The sequence below is a fragment of the Petromyzon marinus genome, assembly GCF_048934315.1.
Source record: "Petromyzon marinus isolate PM22_M1 ecotype Great Lakes invasive population chromosome 80 unlocalized genomic scaffold, UKy_Petmar_22M1.pri1.0 chr80_unloc.2, whole genome shotgun sequence".
Taxonomy (NCBI): Eukaryota; Metazoa; Chordata; class Hyperoartia; order Petromyzontiformes; family Petromyzontidae; genus Petromyzon; species Petromyzon marinus.
This window is the reverse complement of record NW_027422630.1, coordinates 916,545-934,604: the sequence shown is the minus strand read 5'-3', so window position 1 is coordinate 934,604 and position 18,060 is coordinate 916,545. Positions and strand designations below refer to the sequence as shown.

The 18,060-nt window shown below is 52.7% G+C and overlaps 1 protein-coding gene across 1 annotated transcript in view; it reads left to right on the top strand.

Moving 5' to 3' along the window:
- The window catches only part of LOC116937795 (MAP kinase-activating death domain protein-like), an 81,559-nt gene that overhangs the window by 2,658 nt on the left and 60,841 nt on the right, over positions 1-18,060 (top strand). The window contains exons 2-3 of the mRNA XM_076058900.1: positions 2,298-2,383; positions 17,020-17,359. Coding sequence (XP_075915015.1) covers positions 2,322-2,383; positions 17,020-17,359 — 402 coding nt within the window. The 5' untranslated portion in view covers positions 2,298-2,321. The remainder of the gene's footprint in view (positions 1-2,297; positions 2,384-17,019; positions 17,360-18,060) is intronic.

Genomic DNA, 18,060 nt, shown 5'->3' with positions numbered 1-18,060 from the left:
TGTGGTGAGTAGTAGGTGATGGTGAGTGTGTGGTGAGTGTGTGGTGAGTCGTAGGTGATGGTGAGTAACGTGGTGAGTGTGTGGTGAGTAGTAGGTGATGGTGAGTGATGTGGTGAGTGTGTGGTGAGTCGTAGGTGATGGTGAGTGTCTGGTGAGTAGTAGGTGATGGTGAGTGTGTGGTGAGTAGTAGGTGATGGTGAGTGTGTGGTGAGTAGTAGGTGATGGTGAGTGTGTGGTGAGTAGTAGGTGATGGTGAGTAACGTGGTGAGTGTGTGGTGAGTAGTAGTTGATGGTGAGTGTGTGGTGAGTAGTAGGTGATGGTGAGTGACGTGGTGAGTGTGTGGTGAGTAGTAGGTGATGGTGAGTGACGTGGTGAGTGTGTGGTGAGTAGTAGGTGATGGTGAGTGACGTGGTGAGTGTGTGGTGAGTAGTAGGTGATGGTGAGTGACGTGGTGATGAGGTGGTGAGGAGGTGGTGAGTAGTAGGTGATGGTGAGTGACGTGGTGAGTGTGTGGTGAGTAGTAGGTGATGGTGAGTAACGTGGTGAGTGTGTGGTGAGTAGTAGGTGATGGTGAGTGTGTGGTGAGTAGTAGGTGATGGTGAGTGACGTGGGGAGTGTGTGGAGAGTAGTAGGTGATGGTGAGTGACGTGGTGAGTGTGTGGTGAGTAGTAGGTGATGGTGAGTGACGTGGGGAGTGTGTGGAGAGTAGTAGGTGATGGTGAGTGACGTGGTGAGTGTGTGGTGAGTAGTAGGTGATGGTGAGTGACGTGGGGAGTGTGTGGAGAGTAGTAGGTGATGGTGAGTGACGTGGTGAGTGTGTGGTGAGTAGTAGGTGATGGTGAGTGATGTGGTGAGTGTGTGGTGAGTAGTAGGTGATGGGGAGTGTGTGGTGAGTAGTAGGTGATGGTGAGTGACGTGGTGAGTAGTAGGTGATGGTGAGTGACGTGGTGAGTGTGTGGTGAGTAGTAGGTGATGGTGAGTGTGTGGTGAGTAGTATGTGATGGTAAGTAACGTGGTGAGTGTGTGGTGAGTAGTAGGTGATGGTGAGTGTGTGGTGAGTAGTAGGTGATGGGGAGTGTGTGGTGAGTAGTAGGTGATGGTGAGTGTGTGGTGAGTAGTATGTGATGGTGAGTGACGTGGTGAGTGTGTGGTGAGTAGTTGGTGATGGTGAGTGACGTGGTGAGTAGTAGGTGATGGTGTGTAACGTGGTGTGTGTGGTGAGTAGTAGGTGATGGTGAGTGACGTGGTGAGTGTGTGGTGAGTAGTAGGTCGTGGTGAGTGACGTGGTGAGTGTGTGGTGAGTAGTAGGTGATGGTGAGTGACGTGGTGAGTGTGGTGAGTAGTAGGTGATGGTGAGTGACGTGGTGAGTAGTAGGTGATGGTGAGTGTGTGGTGAGTAGTAGGTGATGGTGAGTGTGTGGTGAGTAGTATGTGATGGTGAGTGTGTGGTGAGTAGTAGGTGATGGTGAGTGTGTGGTGAGTAGTAGGTGATGGTGTGTAACGTGGTGTGTGTGGTGAGTAGTAGGTGATGGTGAGTAATGTGGTGAGTGTGTGGTGTGTAGTAGGTGATGGTGAGTGACGTGGTGAGTGTGTGGTGAGTGTGTGGTGAGTAGTAGGTGATGGTGAGTGACGTGGTGAGTGTGTGGTGAGTAGTATGTGATGGTGAGTGTGTGGTGTGTAGTAGGTGATGGTGAGTGACGTGGTGAGTGTGTGGTGAGTGTGTGGTGAGTAGTAGGTGATGGTGAGTGACGTGGTGAGTGTGTGGTGAGTAGTAGGTGATGGTGAGTGATGTGGTGTGTGTGTGGTGAGTAGTAGGTGATGGTGAGTGTGTGGTGAGTAGTAGGTGATGGTGAGTGTGTGGTGAGTAGTATGTGATGGTGAGTGACGTGGTGTGTGTGTGGTGAGTAGTAGGTGATGGTGAGTGTGTGGTGAGTAGTAGGTGATGGTGAGTGTGTGGTGAGTAGTAGGTGATGGTGAGTAACGTGGTGTGTGTGGTGAGTAGTAGGTGATGGTGTGTAACGTGGTGTGTGTGGTGAGTAGTAGGTGATGGTGAGTGTGTGGTGAGTAGTAGGTGATGGTGAGTGTGTGGTGAGTAGTAGGTGATGGTGAGTAACGTGGTGTGTGTGTGGTGAGTAGTATGTGATGGTGAGTAACGTGGTGTGTGTGGTGTGTAGTAGATGATGGTGAGTGTGTGGTGAGTAGTAGGTGATGGTGAGTGTGTGGTGAGTAGTAGGTGATGGTGAGTGTGTGGTGAGTAGTATGTGATGGTGAGTGACGTGGTGTGTGTGGTGAGGAGGTGGTGAGGAGGTGGTGAGGAGCAATGGCTCAAGCAAAGCCGCCATGCCCTCGACTTATCGACTACATCATCATAGTGGGTGCCAGGTGAGGACATCACCAACATCAACATCATCACTAACACCAACACCACCATCATCACCACTATCACTAACATTATCATAGTGGGTGCCAGGTGAGGACAACACCAACATCACCAACACTAACATCACCAACACCACCATCACTAACATCATCACTAACATCACCATCACTAACATCATCATAGTGGGTGCCAGGTGAGGACAACACCAACATCACCAACACTAACATCACCAACACCACCATCACTAACATCATCACTAACATCACCATCACTAACATCATCATAGTGGGTGCCAGGTGAGGACATCACCAACATCACCAACATCACCATCATCACTAACATCACCAACATCACCATCACTAACACCACCACTAACACCAACATCACCATCATCACTAACATCACCTTCACTAACATCACCATCATCACTAACACCAACATCACTAACATCACTTACATCACCATCACCATCATCACTATCACCACCACTATCACTAACATCATCATAGTGGGTGCCAGGTGAGGACATCACCAACATCAACATCATCACTAACACCAACATCACCAACATCACCATCATCACTAACACCAACATCAACATCATCACTAACACCAACATCACCATCATCACCAACATCACTATCACCACCACTATCACTAACATCATCATAGTGGGTGCCAGGTGAGGACAACACCAACATCACCATCACTAACATCACCTTCACTAACACCAACATCACCTTCACTAACATCACCATCACTAACACCACCACTAACACCAACATCACCTTCACTAACATCATCATCACCAACATCACCATCACCACCACTAACACCAACATCACCTTCACTAACACCAACATCACCATCATCACCAACATCACCATCATCACCATCACCACCACTAACATCACTAACATCACAAACACCACAAACATCACCATCACCACCACCACTATCACTAACATCATCATAGTGGGTGCCAGGTGAGGACAACACCAACATCACCATCACCAACATCACCATCATCACCATCATCACCAACATCACCAACATCACCTTCACTAACACCAACATCACTAACATCATCATAGTGGGTGCCAGGTGAGGACATCACTAACATCACCAACACCACCACTAACACCAACATCACTTTCACTAACATCACCATCATCACTAACATCACCATAGTGGGTGCCAGGTGAGGACATCACCAACATCACCAACATCACCATCATCACTAACATCACCAACATCACTAACATCACCATCACCACCACCATCACCAACACCACCACTAACACCAACATCACCATCACCAACATCACCATCACCAACATCACCATCACCAACATCACCAACACCACCACTAACACCAACATCACCTTCACTAACACCAACATCACCATCATCACCATCACCAACACCACCACTAACACCAACATCACTTTCACTAACACCAACATCACCATCAACACCACTAACACCAACATCACCTTCACTAACATCACATATCTAACATCACCATCACCAACACCCACTAACACCAACATCACCTTCACTAACATCACATATCTAACATCACCATCACCAACACCCACTAACACCAACATCACCTTCACTAACACCAACATCACTAACATCACCATCAACACCATCATCACTATCACCACCACTATCACTAACATCATCATAGTGGGTGCCAGGTGAGGACATCACCAACATCACCATCACTAACACCAACATCACCAACATCACCATCATCACTAACACCAACATCACCTTCACTAACATCATCATCACCAACATCACCACTAACACCATCATCACTATCACCACCACTATCACTAACATCATCATAGTGGGTGCCAGGTGAGGACATCACCAACATCACCTTCACTAACACCAACATCACTAACATCACCATCACCAACACCACCACTAACACCAACATCACCTTCACTAACACCAACATCACTAACATCACCATCACCAACACCATCACTAACACCAACATCACCTTCACTAACACCAACATCACTAACATCACCATCACCAACACCACCACTAACACCAACATCACTTTCACTAACACCAACATCACCATCATCACCATCACCAACACCACCACTAACACCAACATCACTTTCACTAACACCAACATCACTAACATCACCATCACCAACACCACCACTAACACCAACATCACTTTCACTAACACCAACATCACTAACATCACCATCACCAACACCCACTAACACCAACATCACTTTCACTAACACCAACATCACCATCATCACTAACATCACCATCACCAACACCACCACTAACATCACCATCACTTTCACTAACACCAACATCACCATCATCACTAACATCACCATCACCACCATCATCACTATCACCACCACTATCACTAACATCATCATAGTGGGTGCCAGGTGAGGACATCACCAACATCACCATCACCATCATCACCACCATCACCACCACCATCATCACTAACATCACCATCATCACCATCACTAACATGACCATCACTAACATGACCATCACTAACATCACCACCATCACTAACATCACTAACATCACCATCATCACCATCACTTACATCATCATCACCAACATCACTTTCAATAACATCACCACCATCACCACCACCATCATCACTAACATCACCATCACTAACATCACCACCATCACTAACATCACTAACATCACCATCACCATCATCACCATCACTATCATCATCATCATCACCATCACTAACATAATCACTAACATCACCATCACCAACATCACCAACATCACCATCACTAATATCTCCATCACTAACATCACTAACATCACCATCACTAACATCATCACCACCATCACTAACATCACCACCATCACTAACATCACTAACATCACCATCACCATCATCACCATCACTATCATCATCATCATCACCATCACTAACGTCATCACTAACATCACCATCACCAACATCACCATCATCACCATCATCACCATCATCACGATCACTAACATCACCATCACTAACATCACCATCATCACCATCATCACCATCACTAACATCACCATCACTAACATCACCATCACTAACATCACCATCATTAACATCACCATCATCACCATCACTAACATCATCATCACCAACATCACTTTCACTAACATCACCACCATCACACCACCATCATCACTAACATCACCACCATCACCACCATCACTTACATCACCATCACCAACATCACCATCATCACCATCACTAACATCATCACTAACATCACCATCACTAACATCACCACCACTATCACTAACATCATCATAGTGGGTGCCAGGTGAGGACATCACCACCACCATCATCACCATCACCACAGACTCACCACACAGAGACCTACAGACTCACCACACAGAGACCCACAGACTCACCACACAGAGACCCACAGATTCACCACACAGAGACCCACAGACTCACCACACAGAGACCTACAGACTCACCACACAGAGACCCACAGACTCACCACACAGACTCACCACACAGAGACCCACAGATTCACCACACAGAGACCCACAGACTCACCACACAGAGACCCACAGATTCACCACACAGAGACCCACAGACTCACCACACAGAGACCCACAGACTCATCACACAGAGACCCACAGACTCACCACACAGAGACCCACAGACTCACCACACAGAGACCCACAGACTCACCACACAGAGACCCACAGACTCACCACACAGAGACCCACAGATTCACCACACAGAGACCCACAGACTCACCACACAGAGACCCACAGACTCACCACACAGAGACACCCACAGACTCACCACACAGAGACCCACAGACTCACCACACAGAGACACCCACAGACTCACCACACAGAGACCCACAGACTCACCACACAGAGACCCACAGACTCACCACACAGAGACCCACAGACTCACCACACAGAGACCCACAGACTCACCACACAGAGACACCCACAGACTCATCACACAGAGACCCACAGACTCACCACACAGAGACCCACAGACTCACCACACAGAGACCCACAGACTCACCACACAGAGACCCACAGACTCACCACACAGAGACCCACAGACTCACCACACAGAGACCCACATACTCATTACAGAGACCCACAGACTCACCACACAGAGACCCACAGACTCACCACACAGAGACCCACAGACTCACCACACAGAGACACCCACAGACTCACCACACAGAGACCCACAGACTCACCACACAGAGACCCACAGACTCACCACACAGAGACCCACAGACTCATCACACAGACTCACCACACAGAGACCCACAGACTCACCACACAGAGACCCACAGACTCACCACACAGAGACCCACAGACTCACCATCACACAGAGACCCACAGACTCACCATCACACAGAGACCCACAGACTCACCACACAGAGACCCACAAACTCACCACACAGAGACCCACAGACTCACCACACAGAGACCCACAGACTCAGCACACAGAGACCCACAGACTCACCACACAGAGACACCCACAGACTCACCACACAGAGACCCACAGACTCACCACACAGAGACCCACAGACTCACCACACAGAGACACCCACAGACTCACCACACAGAGACCCACAGACTCACCACACAGAGACCCACAGACTCACCACACAGAGACACCCACAGACTCACCACACAGAGACCCACAGACTCACCACACAGACTCACCACACAGAGACCCACAGACTCACCACACAGAGACCCACAGACTCACCACACAGAGACCCACAGACTCACCACACAGAGACCCACAGACTCACCACACAGACTCACCACACAGAGACCCACAGACTCACCACACAGAGACCCACAGATTCACCACACAGAGACCCACAGACTCACCACCCAGACTCACCACACAGAGACCCACAGACTCACCACACAGAGACCCACTGACTCACCACACAGAGACCCACAGACTCACCACGCAGAGACCCACAGACTCACCACACAGAGACCCACTGACTCACCACACAGAGACCCACAGACTCACCACACAGAGACCCACAGACTCACCACATAGAGACCCACAGACTCACCACACAGAGACCCACAGACTCACCACACAGAGACCCACAGACTCACCACACAGAGACCCACAGACTCACCACACAGAGACCCACAGACTCACCACACAGAGACCCACTGACTCACCACACAGAGACCCACAGACTCACCACACAGAGACCCACAGACTCACCACACAGAGACCCACAGACTCACCACACAGAGACCCACAGACTCACCACACAGAGACCCACAGATTCACCACACAGAGACCCACAGACTCACCACACAGAGACCCACTGACTCACCACACAGAGACCCACAGACTCACCACACAGAGACCCACAGACTCACCACACAGAGACCCATAGACTCACCACGCAGAGACCCACAGATTCACCACACAGAGACCCACAGACTCACCACCCAGACTCACCACACAGAGACCCACAGACTCACCACACAGAGACCCACAGAATCACCACACAGAGACCCACAGACTCACCACACAGAGACCCACAGACTCATCACACAAAGACCCACAGAGTCACCACACAGAGACCCACAGACTCATCACACAGAGACCCACAGACTCACCACACAGAGACCCACAGACTCATCACACAGAGACCCACAGACTCATCACACAGATACACACAGACTCACCACACAGAGACCCACAGACTCACCACACAGAGACCCACAGACTCACCACACACAGAGACACACAGACTCACCACACAGAGACCCATAGACTCACCACACAGAGACCCACAGACTCACCACACAGAGACCCACAGACTCACCACACAGAGACCCACAGACTCACCACACAGATACCCATAGACTCACCACACAGAGACCCACAGACTCACCACACAGAGACCTACAGACTCACCACACAGAGACCCACAGACTCACCACACAGAGACCCACAGACTCACTACACAGAGACACCCACAGAGTCACCACACAGAGACCCACAGACTCACCACACAGAGACTCACAGACTCACCACACAGAGACGCACAGACTACCACACAGAGACCCACAGACTCACCACACAGAAACCCACAGACTCACCACACAGAGACCCACAGACTCACCACACAGAGACCCACAGACTCACCACACAGAGACTCACAGACTCACCACACAGAGACCCACAGACTCAGCACACAGAGACCCACAGACTCAGCACACAGAGACCCACTGACTCACCACACAGAGACCCATAGACTCACCACACAGAGACCCACAGACTCGTCACACAGAGACCCACAGACTCATCACACAGAGACCCACAGACTCACCACACAGAGACCCACAGACTCATCACACAGAGACCCATAGACTCATCACACAGAGACCCACAGACTGACCACACAGACTCACCACACAGAGACCCACAGACTCACCACACAGAGACCCACAGACTCACCACACAGAGACCCACAGACTCACCACACAGAGACCCACAGACTCACCACACAGAGACCCACAGACTCACCACACAGAGACCTACAGACTCACCACACAGAGACCCACAGACTCACCACACAGAGACCCACAGACTCACCACACAGAGACCCACAGACTCACCACACAGACTCACCGCACAGAGACCCACAGACTCACCACACAGAGACCCACAGACTCACCACACAGAGACCCACAGACTCACCACACAGAGACCCACAGACTCACCACACAGAGACCCACAGACTCACCACACAGAGACCCACAGACTCACCACACAGACTCACCGCACAGAGACCCACAGACTCACCACACAGAGACCCACAGACTCACCACACAGAGAACCACAGACTCACCACACAGAGACCCACAGACTCACCACACAGAGACCCACAGACTCACCACACAGAGACCTACAGACTCACCACACAGAGACCCACAGATTCACCACACAGAGACCCACAGACTCACCACACAGAGACCCACAGACTCACCACACAGAGACCCACAGACTCACCACACAGAGACCCACAGACTCACCACACAGAGACCCACAGACTCACCACACAGAGACCCACAGACTCACCACACAGAGACCCACAGACTCACCACACAGAGACCCACAGACTCACCACACAGACTTATCACACAGAGACCCACAGACTCACCACACAGAGACCCACAGACTCACCACACAGAGACCCACAGACTCACCACACAGAGACCCACAGACTCACCACACAGAGACCCACAGACTCACCACACAGAGACCCACAGACTCACCACACAGAGACCCACAGACTCACCACACAGAGACCCACAGACTCACCATACAGAGACCCACAGACTCACCACACAGAGACCCACAGACTCACCACACAGAGACTCACAGACTCAGCACATAGAGACCCACAGACTCACCACACAGAGACTCACAGAATCACCACACAGACTCACCACACAGAGACCCACAGACTCACCACACAGAGACCCACAGACTCACCACACAGAGACCCACAGACTCACCACACAGAGACCCACAGACTCACCACACAGAGACCCACAGACTCACCACACAGAGACTCACAGACTCAGCACACAGAGACCCACAGACTCACCACACAGAGACCCACAGACTCACCACACAGAGACCCACAGACTCAGCACACAGAGACCCACAGACTCACCACACAGAGACCCACAGACTCACCACACAGAGACCCACAGACTCAGCACACAGAGACCCACAGACTCAGCACACAGAGACCCACAGACTCACCACACAGAGACCCACAGACTCACCACCACACAGAGTCCCACAGACTCACCACACAGAGACCCACAGACTCACCACACAGAGACCCACAGACTCACCACACAGAATCGTCACACAGAGACCCACAGACTCACCACACAGACTCACCACACAGAGACCCACAGACTCACCACACAGAGACCCACAGACTCATCACACAGAGACCCACAGACTCATCATACAGAGACCCACAGACTCACCACACAGAGACCCACAGACTCACCACACAGAGACCCACAGACTCACCACACAGAGACCCACAGACTCACCACACAGAGACCCACAGACTCACCACACAGAGACTCACAGACTCACCACACAGAGACCCACAGACTCACCACACAGAGACCCACAGACTCACCACACAGAGACCCACAGACTCACCACACATACTCACCATACAGAGACACACAGACTCACCACACAGAGACCGACAGACTCACCACACAGACTCACCACACAGAGACCCACAGACTCACCACACAGAGACCCACAGACTCACCACACAGACTCGTCACACAGAGACCCACAGACTCACCACACAGACTCACCACACAGAGACCCACAGACTCACCACACAGAGACCCACAGACTCATCACACAGAGACCCACAGACTCATCATACAGAGACCCACAGACTCACCACACAGAGACCCACAGACTCACCACACAGAGACCCACAGACTCACCACACAGAGACCCACAGACTCACCACACAGAGACCCACAGACTCACCACACAGAGACCCACAGACTCACCACACAGAGACCCACAGACTCACCACACAGAGACCCACAGACTCACCACACAGACTCACCACACAGAGACCCACAGACTCACCACACAGAGACCCACAGACTCACCACACAGACTCGTCACACAGAGACCCACAGACTCACCACACAGACTCACCACACAGAGACCCACAGACTCACCACACAGACTCACAATACAGAGACACACAGACTCACCACACAGAGACCCACAGACTCACCACACAGACTCACCACACAGAGACCCAAAGACTCACCACACAGAGACCCACAGACTCACCACACAGAGACCCACAGACTCACCACACAGAGACCCACAGACTCACCACACAGACTCACCACAAAGAGACCCACAGACTCACCACACAGAGACCCACAGACTCACCACACAGACTCGTCACACAGAGACCCACAGACTCACCACACAGACTCACCACACAGAGACCCACAGACTCACCACACAGACTCACAATACAGAGACACACAGACTCACCACACAGAGACCCACAGACTCACCACACAGACTCACCACACAGACTCGTCACACAGAGACCCACAGACTCACCACACAGACTCACCACACAGAGACCCACAGACTCATCACACAGAGACCCACAGACTCATCATACAGAGACCCACAGACTCACCACACAGAGACCCACAGACTCACCACACAGAGACCCACAGACTCACCACACAGAGACCCACAGACTCACCACACAGACTCACCATACAGAGACACACAGACTCACCACACAGAGACCCACAGACTCACCACACAGACTCACCACACAGAGACCCACAGACTCACCACACAGAGACACACAGACTCATCATACAGAGACCCACAGACTCACCACACAGAGACCCACAGACTCACTACACAGAGACCCACAGACTCACCACACAGAGACCCACAGACTCACCACACAGACTCACCATACAGAGACACACAGACTCACCACACAGAGACCCACAGACTCACCACACAGACTCACCACACAGAGACCCACAGACTCACAACACAGAGACACACAGACTCACCACACAGAGACCCACAGACTCACCACACAGAGACCCACAGACTCACCACACAGAGACCCACAGACACACCACACAGAGACCCACAGACTCACCACACAGAGACCCACAGACTCACCACACAGAGACCCACAGAGTCACCACACAGAGACCCACAGACTCACCACACAGAGACTCACAGACTCACCACACAGAGACCCACAGACTCACCACACAGAGACCCACAGACTCACCACACAGAGACCCACAGACTCACCACACAGAGACCCACTGACTCACCACACAGAGACCCACAGACTCACCACAGAGACCCACAGACTCACCACACAGAGGCCCACAGACTCACCACACAGAGACCCACAGACTCACCACACAGAGACCCACAGACTCACCACAGAGACCCACAGACTCACCACACAGAGACCCACAGACTCACCACACAGAGACCCACAGACTCACCACACAGATACCCATAGACTCACCACACAGAGACCCACAGACTCACCACACAGAGACCTACAGACTCACCACACAGAGACCCACAGACTCACCACACAGAGACCCACAGACTCACTACACAGAGACACCCACAGAGTCACCACACAGAGACCCACAGACTCACCACACAGAGACTCACAGACTCACCACACAGAGACGCACAGACTACCACACAGAGACCCACACACTCACCACACAGAAACCCACAGACTCACCACACAGAGACCCACAGACTCACCACACAGAGACTCACAGACTCACCACACAGAGACCCACACACTCACCACACAGAAACCCACAGACTCACCACACAGAGACCCACAGACTCACCACACAGAGACCCACAGACTCACCACACAGAGACCCACAGACTCACCACACAGAGACTCACAGACTCACCACACAGAGACCCACAGACTCAGCACACAGAGACCCACAGACTCAGCACACAGAGACCCACAGACTCACCACACAGAGACCCATAGACTCACCACACAGAGACCCACAGACTCGTCACACAGAGACCCACAGACTCATCACACAGAGACCCACAGACTCACCACACAGAGACCCACAGACTCATCACACAGAGACCCATAGACTCATCACACAGAGACCCACAGACTGACCACACAGACTCACCACACAGAGACCCACAGACTCACCACACAGAGACCCACAGACTCACCACACAGAGACCCACAGACTCACCACACAGAGACCCACAGACTCACCACACAGAGACCCACAGACTCACCACACAGAGACCTACAGACTCACCACACAGAGACCCACAGACTCACCACACAGAGACCCACAGACTCACCACACAGAGACCCACAGACTCACCACACAGACTCACCGCACAGAGACCCACAGACTCACCACACAGAGACCCACAGACTCACCACACAGAGACCCACAGACTCACCACACAGAGACCCACAGACTCACCACACAGAGACCCACAGACTCACCACACAGAGACCCACAGACTCACCACACAGACTCACCGCACAGAGACCCACAGACTCACCACACAGAGACCCACAGACTCACCACACAGAGACCCACAGACTCACCACACAGAGACCCACAGACTCACCACACAGAGACCCACAGACTCACCACACAGAGACCTACAGACTCACCACACAGAGACCCACAGATTCACCACACAGAGACCCACAGACTCACCACACAGAGACCCACAGACTCACCACACAGAGACCCACAGACTCACCACACAGAGACCCACAGACTCACCACACAGAGACCCACAGACTCACCACACAGAGACCCACAGACTCACCACACAGAGACCCACAGACTCACCACACAGAGACCCACAGACTCACCACACAGACTCATCACACAGAGACCCACAGACTCACCACACAGAGACCCACAGACTCACCACACAGAGACCCACAGACTCACCACACAGAGACCCACAGACTCACCACACAGAGACCCACAGACTCACCACACAGAGACCCACAGACTCACCACACAGAGACCCACAGACTCACCACACAGAGACCCACAGACTCACCATACAGAGACCCACAGACTCACCACACAGAGACCCACAGACTCACCACACAGAGACTCACAGACTCAGCACATAGAGACCCACAGACTCACCACACAGAGACTCACAGAATCACCACACAGACTCACCACACAGAGACCCACAGACTCACCACACAGAGACCCACAGACTCACCACACAGAGACCCACAGACTCACCACACAGAGACCCACAGACTCACCACACAGAGACCCACAGACTCACCACACAGAGACTCACAGACTCAGCACACAGAGACCCACAGACTCACCACACAGAGACCCACAGACTCACCACACAGAGACCCACAGACTCAGCACACAGAGACCCACAGACTCACCACACAGAGACCCACAGACTCACCACACAGAGACCCACAGACTCAGCACACAGAGACCCACAGACTCACCACACAGAGTCCCACAGACTCACCACACAGAGACCCACAGACTCACCACACAGAGACCCACAGACTCACCACACAGAATCGTCACACAGAGACCCACAGACTCACCACACAGACTCACCACACAGAGACCCACAGACTCACCACACAGAGACCCACAGACTCACCACACAGAGACCCACAGACTCACCACACAGAGACCCACAGACTCATCACACAGAGACCCACAGACTCATCATACAGAGACCCACAGACTCACCACACAGAGACCCACAGACTCACCACACAGAGACCCACAGACTCACCACACAGAGACCCACAGACTCACCACACAGAGACCCACAGACTCACCACACAGAGACCCACAGACTCACCACACAGAGACCCACAGACTCACCACCACACAGAGTCCCACAGACTCACCACACAGAGACCCACAGACTCACCACACAGAGACCCACAGACTCACCACACAGAATCGTCACACAGAGACCCACAGACTCACCACACAGACTCACCACACAGAGACCCACAGACTCACCACACAGAGACCCACAGACTCACCACACAGAGACCCACAGACTCACCACACAGAGACCCACAGACTCATCACACAGAGACCCACAGACTCATCATACAGAGACCCACAGACTCACCACACAGAGACCCACAGACTCACCACACAGAGACCCACAGACTCACCACACAGAGACCCACAGACTCACCACACAGAGACCCACAGACTCACCACACAGAGACCCACAGACTCACCACACAGACTCACCACACAGAGACCCACAGACTCACCACACAGAGACCCACAGACTCACCACACAGACTCGTCACACAGAGACCCACAGACTCACCACACAGACTCACCACACAGAGACCCACAGACTCACCACACAGACTCACAATACAGAGACACACAGACTCACCACACAGAGACCCACAGACTCACCACACAGACTCACCACACAGAGACCCACAGACTCACCACACAGAGACCCACAGACTCACCACACAGACTCGTCACACAGAGACCCACAGACTCACCACACAGACTCACCACACAGAGACCCACAGACTCATCACACAGAGACCCACAGACTCATCATACAGAGACCCACAGACTCACCACACAGAGACCCACAGACTCACCACACAGAGACCCACAGACTCACCACACAGAGACCCACAGACTCACCACACAGAGACCCACAGACTCACCACACAGAGACCCACAGACTCACCACACAGAGACCCACAGACTCACCACACAGAGACCCACAGACTCACCACACAGAGACCCACAGACTCACCACACAGAGACCCACAGACTCACCACGCAGAGACTCACAGACTCACCACACAGAGACCCACACACTCACCACACAGAGACCCACAGACTCACCACACAGAGACCCACAGACTCACCACACAGAGACCCACAGACTCACCACACAGAGACCCACAGACTCACCACACAGAGACCCACAGACTCACCACACAGAGACCCACAGACTCACCACACAGAGACCCACAGACTCACCACACAGAGACCCACAGACTCACCACACAGAGACCCACAGACTCACCACACAGAGACCCACAGACTCACCACACAGAGACCCACAGACTCACCACACAGAGACCCACAGACTCACCACACAGAGACCCACAGACTCACCACACAGAGACCCACAGACTCACCACACAGAGACCCACAGACTCACCACACAGAGACCCACAGACTCACCACACAGAGACCCACAGACTCACCACACAGAGACCCACAGACTCACCACACAGAGACCCACAGACTCACCACACAGAGACCCACAGACTCACCACACAGAGACCCACAGACTCACCACACAGAGACCCACAGACTCACCACACAGAGACCCACAGACTCACCACACAGAGACCCACAGACTCACCACACAGAGACCTACAGACTCACCACACAGAGACCCACAGACTCACCACACAGAGACCCACAGACTCACCACACAGAGACCCACAGACTCACCACACAGAGACCCACAGACTCACCACACAGAGACCCACAGACTCACCACACAGAGACCCACAGACTCACCACACAGAGACCCACAGACTCACCACACAGAGACCCACAGACTCACCACACAGAGACCCACAGACTCATCACACAGAGACCCACAGACTCACCACACAGAGACCCACAGACTCACCACACAGAGACCCACAGACTCACCACACAGAGACCCACAGACTCACCACACAGAGACCCACATACTCATTACACAGAGACCCACAGACTCACCACACAGAGACCCACAGACTCACCACACAGAGACCCACAGACTCACCACCGCGCCTCCCATCACCGCGGCTGCCCTACGCGCTGATGTCAAACCGGTTCAACCCCTTTCCTCCCCCCACCTCCCCCCACCTCCCCCCACCTCCCCCCCCCACCTCCTGCCCCCCACCAGACACCCGCGATGTGACGGGGCCCCCCAGAGCCCCGAGCTGCTCCGACGCTTCCCGGCCTCCGACCACTCCGGCTTCCCTCTGCCCCGAGACTCGGTGTGCTTCTGTCAGCCCGAGGGCTGTACCGTGAGCGTCCGCAGAGGCCGAGGCGGCGGTGGCGGAGGGGGGGTCGGTGGGGGGGCCGTGGGGGGAGGGGCCGGGGGGGCCGGGGGGGCCGGGGGGGCCGGGGGGGGCGGACTGCTGCGGACCGACTCGAGTTTCACGTTCACGCTCACGGACAAGGACTCCGGGACCGTGAGATACGGGGTCTGTGCAAACTTCTACCGTCCGTTCCCAGCTACGGTGAGACACACGGAGAGAGATACAGAGAGATATACACAGATACACACAGAGATACAGAGAGATACACACAGAGATACACACAGAGATACACACAGAGAGATACACACAGAGAGATACACACAGAGATACAGAGAGATACACACAGAGATACACACAGAGATACACACAGAGAGATACACACAGAGAGATACACACAGAGAGATACACACAGAGATACACACAGAGATACACAGAGAGAGATACGGGGTCTGTGCAAACTTCTACCGTCCGTTCCCCGCTACGGTGAGACACACAGAGAGAGAGAGAGAGAGAGATACACACACAGAGATACACACAGAGAGACACACAGATATACACACAGAGAGACACACAGAGATACACACAGAGATACACAGAGATACACACACAGATACACACAGAGATACACACAGAGAGATACACACAGATACACACAGTGAGAGAGATACACACAGAGAGATACGGGGTCTGTGCAAACTTCTACCGTCCGTTCCCCGCTACGGTGAGACACACAGAGAGAGAGAGAGATACACACAGAGATACAGAGAGATACACACAGAGAGAGATACACAGAGAGAGAGATACACACAGAGAGATACGGGGTCTGTGCAAACTTCTACCGTCCGTTCCCCGCTACGGTGAGACACACAGAGAGAGATACAGAGAGATATACACAGAGAGAT